This window comes from Sycon ciliatum, chromosome 3, assembly GCF_964019385.1.
Source record: "Sycon ciliatum chromosome 3, ocSycCili1.1, whole genome shotgun sequence".
In the NCBI taxonomy this organism is placed as follows: Eukaryota; Metazoa; Porifera; class Calcarea; order Leucosolenida; family Sycettidae; genus Sycon; species Sycon ciliatum.
Window position 1 is genome coordinate 17,234,180 of NC_088645.1, and position 11,539 is coordinate 17,245,718.

An 11,539-nucleotide genomic window follows, 5' to 3' on the forward strand; every position below is an offset into this window, starting at 1 on the left:
AAAAGTAAATAGTGTACCTTCTTGGACATGCAAGGCGATATATGGCTCATTTGCTTCATTGAGATGAAACCAACAGTTGAAGTGACTTGCCCTCTGAACTGTGAAAATGATTTGCAGCCGACTTGATGATAGCACGGAAAAATGGAGCCAATCATGGATTGTAAAAGGACCACGATAAGTATGCGAAACTGACCTTGCCTCTGACAAACCATTCTGGTAAGAGACGGAGAGGTGACAATTTCCGCTTGTCACAAATTCCACCCCTATTGTTTTAATAGTGCAGTTCCTTGGAAAATCGAACTTCGTGCTATAAGAATGATGGTAAGTTAGTCTGTAGAGTGTTGATGGTGTACCTGATGTATTCAATGGATACCATAGAAATGTTTCCAATCCAGAGTTCAGACCATCATAACTATAGCTTTGATGACCAACTGGAATGCACCTTGGCTGTAAACACCATACTTGAGTTGTCATAGTCACGATCGTCATCACTAGGACCGTCCAGCTGTACTTCGTCTGGAGACGAACTGAAATGCAGCAGAAAGCACGGAATACACGGGAGCCAAGTACTAGTATCTATTCACTTCACAAATGTGTATACGCAGCGATCGACATATCTTTCAATCTCTCTTGTATGCTATCAATAAAATAATCGGCGAGGAGACATCAATAAGACTTAGGGGTTCTCGTATTTGTTATCTATTTTGGAAAAAGACATGATAGGAGTTAAAATTAGCTGTCCACCACTATATTTAGATACAGTCAGAAAGTGCAACAGCTAGGCATTAAACCTGACAGTGTACTGACTCCTGAAACTGTAGACAATAATGATATTGACTCGACATCCGAGTTTCAAATCTATTCTTCATTCATTCCGTAGAACAGGACAACATAAACGGGACTCAAACCTAGAATAGTAGAAATGCATATTGGTGCTTGCATACTTGGTCACCGCCAGTGAGAAGACTTTCTGAGATATAGAGGATTGGTAAATTGTCCAGTGTGACAAAGCGGGGGGGGGGGGGGGATTAAATTTCGAAAATGAATTTTTACGGCAGATGGCTTTGCCTTAAATACAGCTGTGAAATTTACTAACCATCTTTCTTTGAAGAATGAGCCATCATCACGCAGTGATGTGAATACCGAGACAGTATCTAGACCACGATGAAGTGTCTTTCCACGTGAAACCAAAATCTGGCAGGATTCGGCATGAGGGTCTTCGGCAGTTTATCCAGGATGTGATCAACACGATCTTAGACTGAACTGTCCCTCGAACGAAGGTAACCTGAAGATTATCTGCGCGAAAAACGTACTTAGTAAGTAAGCACTTTTCAGGCCATCAGCATGCCTCATAGATTTACATGTACCTGAAGGGGTGTTGCACTGCATGTACTGTAGACACTGCAGATCCATTTTGCCACACCAGCAATATTATGCACGCACATGTATAAACAATGTAGAATGGTTCTGCTCACGACAGCTGTAGAGTCATGGCTGTAACTCCTAACCAGCTGTTCTCTTACAAAATGTGTACAACATCGACTGTCACACTTCCTACAAAAAGCGAAATGGGTATGTTCGACACGTCATTGGAAGCTATCAATGATGACCTCGCCCAATGTGCCTTCTGGTTTGCCAAAGACTTGCAGTACACGTCTGTCTAGTTGTTTGGAACACCAGCGAGTCATGATGTCTAATGAAAGGTCCTGAACAGATGGCAATATGTTGAGGTCAGGCACCGCGTTTCTCCGCAGCTCAGTGACGGTGGATTTTACGCGTATCCATACATACAGGATCAATGGCTCTCTGTTTCACTCTATTGTGTATCAGTATGATTACATTTTAGGTGCAGCATGTACGATTGCTGTCCAAATGGCTACTGATGGCTATACAGTTCCTTGGGCGTCAGTGAGACTGCAGCCGCTTGGCCCTGATGTGAATCGTGTGGTTTACTATCTGTGCACCATGCTTGGTTAGCGTCTCTAACAATACAGAATAGCTCATTTAAGTACGTTTATTACCCACTCGCACATCAAGCAAGTGGAAGTTGTGGTTGCCGAGCTGCTGCGGCTGGATCATATCAAGTGTTTTGTAATAGGATTTGTAATCTGCCAATTTTTGCAACAATGCATTTATACCAGGCGGCCCCGCAAAGCGGGATTGTAGAAAATTCTGTTACAATATTGGTAGGTGGCAGGCAGTGCAAGGGATTAAAGTTAAGGCCAATGATCCTAACTAATGCTGCTGTACCCTTGTACGGCTTGGCTGTGCGCAGGTAGTCAAATGACTGCCAGGACCGGACGGTCCTGCTGTATGCTGGGGCCAATTGGCTTGGCTGCTGGACACAATGTGTCTATGCTGGGACCAGCTGGTCTTGCTGCTGGGCAGCGCGTGCCACCACTGTTTGAAAGCTCATGCACGGAAGTTTTCGAAACTTCATTCAGCTGAGGGGCTTTGCTTACTTCCTTCCTGTCTGGAGGCGCTAGAACTTAGAAGTGGGTTGTGATCGGCGGGAGAAAATTCGCACAACACTGCTGATATGGCAAACCAAGGTGCTCAAACAAATTTATTTGCATAGAAAGGTCTCGCTGCTGTTCGTTGCCAGCAAGGCTGCGAGTCCCATGCTTGCGCAAATGCCATTTTCCCGCGCTTGGGGACCCAACGCATATGGCCGATTGGTTTGCAGGCCTGCCTGCAAATCATGAGGTCCCGAGTTCAAGACCCGCGCTGGTAGCACAGAGCGTGTAAAAAGACTTTTTACGCGTGTTGAACTGCGCCGACAACCACGGTCAACTGGGTACTCACAGCTCGGAGTGAGAATAACAAGGATGCAGTTTACAGGGTTATGGGCCGTTACACGCCCGATTGGTTGAGAGACTAACCTCCTCTCCCCTGACTCACTTGTGAGGTCTGCATTCGCCACTAAGGTTAACAGGCATAGTGGTGGCCTGCGGATGCGAAGGCTAGTTTGTGTGTTTCTGAACATTCAAGCGATGCCGACGCGGATCCCGCGAATATTATATTTATTATTATTGGGGACGATGACAGCTAGCGTTGCGGACTGCCTGTGAGGCCGCTAGTGCTTCTGTGCCATGATAACTTGTCCATGTCCACAGATTGAGTTTACAATCATGTAAAAAAATGTACATGTACGAGTATATTTTTTTGAGGCACCAGAGATAGTGCGTGGATGTTACCACTTCTACTCAACAAACTCATACTTCGAGTAGCTATGACCATTCTGCTGCCTGTTCTGCCATCACGCCCTACCTAAACACAAGCATAGTAATGTACATTGTATACATGAAGTACACGCCAAACCCTTTCGACACGTCATTTGAATAGGTGAGGGTTTACACATGCCTCATCTCAAGTAACGTTCACTGCACAAGTCATGGTCATTCTCAGCTGCCGTGACCTCTGAGGCCATCGTCAGAGTTAAAGATGGCAAGATTCGAATAATATTATCAAAATTGATATGCAATAGGTTTGGGTCAAAAGAAATCGGTGCAAAGAATGCAATATTGTGTGTAGGTATATTCAAGTTACATGCAAGTCGAAAAAAAGCCAGCATACGTGTGTGTGTAAAAGGGGAAGGTTGTCATTCTTTCATCGATCACTGAAATGTCTGTTGAGAAGAAGGAGCACAGTTGTGTAACCTAAGGGGAGGTGGGGGGGGGGGGGCTGTATGGCAAATGACCCAGTACGGATGGATAGAGTGAATAATAAGGTTGTGCTTGCTTTGTGGGTAGTGCTTCACAAATCCATAGGAACGAGGTATTCCGATGGTAAACGGTTCCGTAGCGATGTGATGTTGTGATCGCTTAGGGAGTTGCTGTGATCCTCTTCTGGCAGGGCCGGTGGCAGGGCAGTGGTGGCTGGAGTGATTTCTCCCGATGTATCTTGCAACGATTTCCCCAGCGCTGGAAACTTCAGGTTCGAATAGGGCGCTTGTGCGAAGCGAGTATCGCTTTGGTTCATTGTGCTAATAGCGGCAGACTCACCTTTAGTGTGTAGTGTATCAGAAGCAGAGTCCGACTCATGGACCAGACCTGGGATCGGACCAAACCTACTGGCCACTACCGTACTAGGATCTGAGGGACTGGTATCAACTTCTAACTCGGCATAGTCGTTCACCATATCCTCAATGCCAGGGTCTGTGGGGGGAGTCGTGATATACTCGTACGCATGCATACTGGGCTGTGTAGACGTGATTTTCGTCTCCACTGTGCGGTCTTCTCCGGGTTGTGGTGTTTCTATTGGCGCTGCTGGTCCACACACTGCATACACGCGAATGACGCCGTCATCATGCGCCTGCTCGTATCGCAGGGCGTTATCCGCTAATAAGTCACGTGACAGTACTTTACCGGGGTCTACACCTGTTGCGTGATGGTGGTCTCGTGCGGGCGTCTCCGACCTGCAATGGTTGGTGCTCAATTCCGTGCTGCCATCGATATGGATCAGTGTCCTTTCAGGAGACTGCCTTCGCTTGCGGTGCACTAGACATACAACCACAAGCAGTAGGATTATGACCACTCCAGAGAGCGCAAGAATGATGTTCAAATTGGAACTACCTGAAACAATGGCGGGTCTAGATGCCGTTGTCGATACGGACGTGGAAACTACAGGATATGGGCGAGACGATGAGGTCTTCGTGGTTGCTACTGTAGATATTGGGCTGAGTATGGAGTCAGAAGACTGAGGTGGAGTAGCAGTAGTGGCAGTGCTCGTGGCCGCTATTGTACGTGTTGGGTCGGGTAGGAAGGTAGAAGATTGAGTTGGAGTAGCAGTAGTGGTAGGACTCTTGGCTGTATCAGCTATCTGACGGGTTTGTTCAGATTGAATGTTCTGTAGTGTCGGATTTGCGGTAGATGTACGCACAGTTGTTACCATTGAAGGTAGGGGTTGCACCGTGCTGCCATCCTCAGTTGGGGTTTGTTCATCAGTAGTCGAGGCTGAGAGACAGGAACAGAAGTTATGATCAACTGGTCAGTATCATTACATACATGCATGAATGTCTCGGTAGTGTCCTCAACAGCGATTATACTCTATACATGTATCACCAGTACTAGTACATGACTCACGGTATATTATACAGTCAGGTATTATGTACAGTATGTGTCCTGAGACCCAGTATCATATACAATACATGTACAGATGTACTGGTAAATGAAATCCGATCACTTGAGTCCAAGACAATGCACAAACTAGTATTAGCACTAGTATACCGATTACGGTGGACACCGGATATACAATGTACATGTACATGTTTATACTGCCATGCGAGAGATAGGCAATTATTGTCTGCTAGGTGCCTCTTAATATCAAAACGCTCATTCAAGTACTGTGTTCATAAGCAAATGCATTCCATCATACAGTGGTGGGCCTTTCAGTTTCCTAGGCACATCTAGCGGGTACAAGGTAGATCGTAACAAAAATCTCCTATTGTAATTCCCATTGAGTTAGTTGGGTTAAGTAGATTGGCGAGCATAGACACGCACCTTTATAGTGTACCGATATGTAAGGTTCTTCCCCGAGGAGCTGAATTCCACAATGTGCTCCAAACGATTTGCTCACTGTGAAATTCAAGCGCAGCCGTTGATGAGCAATGACTGTCAATCTCAGTTCATTGGTGATTAGGGGGGAACCATTCGTGATGCCACTTTCACTCACTGTAGAGTGTAGTGTCAGTCGAGACATCTAACCATGTTATGCCAGTTTCTGATTCCTGCTTGGAAACCCGGACGGAGCAAACGGCAGAGTCTCTTTCGGTCCGGTATAAAATTTGAGTGATGTTTATGGAGCAGCCACCTGGAAAGTTAAATATGACTGCATAGGATTTGCCGGCGTAGAGGAAAGTAGTGTTGGTTGGAGCATTGGGCCCTGTGCGTGTGATGTAGGCATTTGGTCTAGTTTCTGGTACATTTTCTGTGTCTCGATCCGAAGGCTGGCATGGAAACGACGTCTCTGTTGATTCTGATTTTGTGCACTTGATGTATATCACGACAGCATTGAGCAAGAGGAACCATCCCGATCCCCATGACCGAAACTCTGCAGGATAGGTCAGAACACAAACGAATACCTCGTATTGATCGTCCGCTCAAAGCCCTACACAATTGACTCCGTATTGGTACTTACCCCGCATGGTCTTCTCTGATCGTTGTACGCTTTGCTGAAGTGTTGGTTACTTGAAACGCAGTGGCTTCCACACAGCACAGAGTGATTACTGTTGATTGGAAAAAGAGACTGACAAGTTGGTTAAATGAATGTATTGCTCTCCGGGGATTGAATATAAACATTGGAAAGTTCCTAGTGTAGTAATTCTCTCTGCATTGAGACAAGGCCTTTGCAGAAGGCGATCCGAGCTGTTCCTCATCCAGACCACCTCTGGTTTTCAACATTACGTGGGTGGCAGCTTTAGCCCTAGAGTGCATTGAACAGAACTCATCACATGCCACACCGGTAGTGTTTGTGTGTGTGTGTGTGTAGGGGTGAATGACGATAAATTCTGTTTTCCGTGCAGGAGGATACCGTACTGGCCGGCACGTACTAGGTGCACTAAGTTCAACAAGGACGCGACACGACTTGGTGTCGTTCACAGACTGCGACAAACACAACACTAGGAACAGGTGGTGACTCTGAGACTCTTCATGTACAATGTACACGTTTAACAGTTAGTCATGTACATGTACATTGTAGGTACGCTATGACCATTCCAAAATTATGCATGCCATCCCTTCAAATAATACTAGTACGTAAACCAAATACTTTGCAATCATATCGTGCAATAACCTTTCGCGAAAGAGACACTAACACCCTCCGGCTTGACAGCATAGCGTTCAATATATATGTACATGTAGACGACTATTGGATTTGCGCATCCAGTGTGTAAGATTGACTTGTTGTTACACATGGTCACAGCTGGCCGCTGGGAGAAAATGGTACATGTATTAGCAGTTCGTTTTCCAATAAGCTTGGAGGAGTGGCGCTCCTCGCCTCCCCTCGTCACCGGTGCCTCCTCAAATACCCACTAAGAATTCTTAGATAGGTTTCCAGGGGTGGAAAGTATCTTCCCGCAAACTGGGACTAAAGCTGATGACCTCATGTTTGGATTACCAATGCTCCCAAAGTCCCACCGCAGAAGGCGATCCGATCCCACTGCTATACCAAGGATACACTCATGATTTGATTTGCAACTACAGTCTGTATATATACGTGTACTACTAGTAACTGTCTTGTATCTGATGGAAACTGACATTAATTGTAACGAGAAAATTACGAAACAACCATTCAGTACCAGCAGTACCAGCAGTTACTACATATAATTATACAGTTGTCTCTCCCTCTTCAACACAAAATTCTGAAAATGATTACACGCACTCGCGGCAGTCATTGTTTATAGTCCGTGAAATGACTCAATTTAGAGACAATGATGGAATGGTAGTCACACTGCCTCACAGTCAGCATGATGAAGCGAAATCCTGCGCGCTCACAAGCACATGGATAACCAGTCTTGCATGCCTGCGTACCAAAATGCGGTGTTATCACACCAGGAATAGGCAGTAGCGGAACTACCACGATGTTACTATTTGTGTGACCCGGGCCAGAGCATGTACAGTCAAATGTGAGAACAAGCCTTCATCCAACAGCACAATCATCCTCACGTCTCCACTAAGCAGACTTATGGCTATGCGTATGTAGAAGAATGGGAAAATGGCAATCGCCAGATGAAGGAGTGGGCAGAAGTGAAACCATACACACACATCAGTCCTGTGTTATGCACACCACACAATGCCGTAGATTGTGAGACAGGTTACTGTTTTAGCCCATGAGGTTTCATGTATTTGTACCGTTACGTGTCCATCATGTTTTAACGTTAGTTTGCAGGCATAAGCAAAGGTACACGACTGAACTCTTGATCTTGCACGTGACTCAGTTCTTGACTCGGTGTCTGAGAAAGTTAGCACTGTCTAAGGCGAGAACCGTACATGTATGGTCTTTGTTTGCGTGTGTGTGGAGGGGGGGGGGGGGGGCTGAGAGTGTCATCACGTGTCTAGTAATATCCTGGAGGTATTCTGGAGACATACAAAGTAAGTGTACATGTGTCTACATGTACACTTTCTTTGTACCTGAATGTCTGTACAATAATGATCATTCTGTGTACATCTACATTGTATTTGATTTTGTCTGGCGGCTGAGCTACTGAACGAGGGCATGACCTTAAGAGGAAGCGATCAGTTGATGACCAGACGACTCTCCACTTTCCTCCCCTGGCCTGGTGAAAATGTATACTTGCACCGAACAACGCAGGCGAAATGTTGTGTAGCTTTTGTGAAGCATTTCAGTGATCACCACACAACTACATGTACACAAAGGTCAAAAAAATGGTTCCAGCAATTAGATATACAAACGTTGTAACGCTGCGTTTCATGCACGTATCTAAATGCTAAGACAATCATCAGACAACACAATGCCTTAGCATTTACCTACGTGCATGAAACGCAGCGTTACAACGTATGTATATATAGTTGGTGGAACCATTCTTTTTGACCTTTATGGTCACGCTCCGCCCTTGTAGTGTTGAACACTGTTGAAACCTGGGTATACCCACTTATGTGCAAATACATGTACATGTATAATCATTGAATTTCAAGATAAGGCGGTTTTTCCAATAGCCAGAATAGTGTTAACATACTGTATGGGAGTAGTGTAGCACATTTTCAGCCTACCTCCTTTCATGAAAACTGAACAGCCATCTTTGATAGAATTCGCCGTATATGTACATGTACATGACCTACATGTAGCAATCATGTAGCAATCATCAAGGATTGAGATTCCCTCGACAGGCATCAATCAATGTTACACAATTTGCCAAGATGAAGGATGGTAACACAAATGAAGAGAATAATAATCGGATGAAGAAAAAAAAGAAAAAGAAAGAAAAAGAACTTCAATAAGCCAACCTCTACAATCAGCACTACGGAAGAAAACCAGGCGGAATGCCTAAAACCAACATGGAGCGAATCCAATCATAGTACAACTAACTTCAGACAAGAACAATACAAAATCCAGACCTCTGAATGTGATGTAAACTGCCATTGTCTCTCAGCCAATCACAGGCGTCCCTCAGCCACCGCCAACTCCCGCAGTGCGTTGACTGGTCGGTGGTACGATGATCTAGCTCCGCGAATGCACATAATAGTTGGTGTTTGCCTTTTTAGGACCAATCATGAATCACATTTAAAAAATTAATGAAATGAAGGCCAGTTTAAACCTACAGTACAACAAGTAACGTTTAACCAAGTAAGAGATACAAAATCAAAGTAGTAGCAGTGGTGAGGAACGTGAAAGTACTAATACAAAAATATGTAAGGGATGAAGTGGAAAAGTATGGGAAACAATCCTGGCGTAGAAAGATTAAACGCTCGCAAATCACTGTTATGCAATTTTGGATTGATTCCATCATAAACATTATTATGTGGCCACTGGGGGGGGGTATTTGCTTCGTACTCGTACCCATGTGGAATTTGAAACAGAATTTTAACATAGCACAAGGTCACTGATGGGGCTTGAACAGCGTAGAAATGTGAAAACACGAAAACACTCAAGTCATACAGCAAACAACATGCAGACCTGCATTGTATACATGTATTGTGTGCAGTACGTACATGCATTGTTTGCAGTATATTATGTATACATGCATGTACTGATATGTGTTTGTCTGTTTACGGTGTTGGTGACCCGTTGTGAACCTTTGCTTCGGATGAGGCTGCAGTATTGGAAATTAGCAATCAGAAGGCTCAAGATAGTCTGATGGCGTCATCGCTCTCCGTGAAGATGGATGGTTACTGACAGGCTGGGAATGTGGCACAGAGTAGGTGTCGTTTGGCAGTGAAGGTGGTGCTGGACCTGGAGTATCATGTACACGAGGGGACGTAGCCGATAGTACACGAGAAGTACTCTCTATGTATGTATATTGGCTTTGAAGGTTTGCGGAATTCACCACGCTGCGTTGGATTTCAGGCTGAGTATATCGTTCCGCATCTATATCTTCACCCACACGGCTTGTCGCTGCACTAAAAATCGATGCGTCTGTAGTATCCGGCGGAATACGGTGCCCGGAGCGTACTATTAGTATGTTGGAAGGGGCTGTAGCTTCACTATACATTTGCTCTCCACTATGCCCGTCTCTTTCAGGAACTGTAGCATACTCATGTGGTGCACCAACCACAGCCACTGTATATTCATTAGTGACTGGATTGGAAGGCTGGTGGGATAACTGCATCTCCTCACGGTCAGCACGAAACCTAGCACATCTTTGTTCTCCGAGTACACGCCTCTCTTTAGTTTGTTTAAAATGGACTATAGGCATTATTTAGCACTCTCTGGTGATACTTCTCTGAGCAAGTCAGCTGATATTAGTACTAGCCTAAGCCGCAACATTCATCAGACCCAATGACAGAACATCTCACCTGGTACCGGAATCGAGCGAACAAATGTGGTCGAGACAAACCATACCATATTGTTTTAGAAAATAGACCAACACGGAGAGGTATTTACAAGTTACTTCATGACTTAACGTCAGCATTTTCAAGTGCTATAGCTTCCGGGCGATATACAGCATGTGGATGTTTGACAACGGATGGTAGATCTATTGAGTTTTGCAATGCACACGTCTCCGGTAGCGAGTCCGCATTGATAGCAAAGCGAACAGCGATACTCTCCTGCTACAAACAAATGTAACATTCTAGGCACATTTTACCCTTTACAATGTCCTCGACTTATGAATAATAGACTATCGGGAAGATTCAACTCTTTGATTAGTTTGTAGCTTCCAGGTTGGCTAGTGATGCAGCCATACGTGCGGCAGATGGTGGAAGCATATCCTATCCGGTGTAATGTTAACCAATCCCGTTCCCTATCTGCTCACTTGAAGTTAATCATTGCTGTTACTTGTAGCATCTACATCTAGAGATACATGTACATGCGTTGTGGTCAGTTAAAAGTCATTGATAACTGAAATTTCATTGCTGATACTAGAGCAAGTACCTGCAAAGGCAACACCATGTTACCTATCCGACTCTATCATCACAGAGTATTAGTCAAACAACTACCAAAGCCCCACAGCTTGCATAAAAACCGCCCTTGATTCAGTCCACACCTCAATAGCAAAGTTCTGAACATATCACATTCCCACCCGATGCGCCCTCTTCTCATGCTTTTTTTAAAGGACTATTAGGGTGTGAATGTGAGAACCATTGAGCGTAATATACAGCCACACTGCTTCAATGGCTTTAAATATCCTCAGTTCCTTGTTCAAACTCTACGAGGATGACAGTAATATTATGTTAATGCATCGGCTAGCAGAGAGACAAGTGATAGGACCTATGCCGTGAAACTACAATGAACTTGGAAATATCGAACAGAAAGTAGCGCAGTAGCATTGTGAATGCAGCATACAATATTTGAATACCAATGAAAAATGATGAAATTGGCGTACAGGCTAAAAAAACTCTGAACACGGTGAGTTGCAAAGAAG

General features: G+C 44.7%; 1 protein-coding gene across 1 annotated transcript; it reads right to left on the reverse strand.

Moving 5' to 3' along the window:
- Positions 1 to 3,670: 3,670 nt before the first annotated feature.
- LOC135811612 (mucin-3A-like) lies at positions 3,671 to 6,275 on the reverse strand. Its single transcript, XM_065324846.1, has 3 exons — positions 6,139 to 6,275; positions 5,502 to 6,051; positions 3,671 to 4,955 (listed from the first exon to the last, which is right to left on the reverse strand). Exons 2-3 carry the CDS (start codon positions 5,698 to 5,700, stop codon positions 3,757 to 3,759), a joined length of 1,398 nt encoding a protein of 465 aa, XP_065180918.1. The 5' UTR covers positions 5,701 to 6,051; positions 6,139 to 6,275; the 3' UTR covers positions 3,671 to 3,756.
- Between the last annotated feature and the right edge of the window lie 5,264 nt (positions 6,276 to 11,539).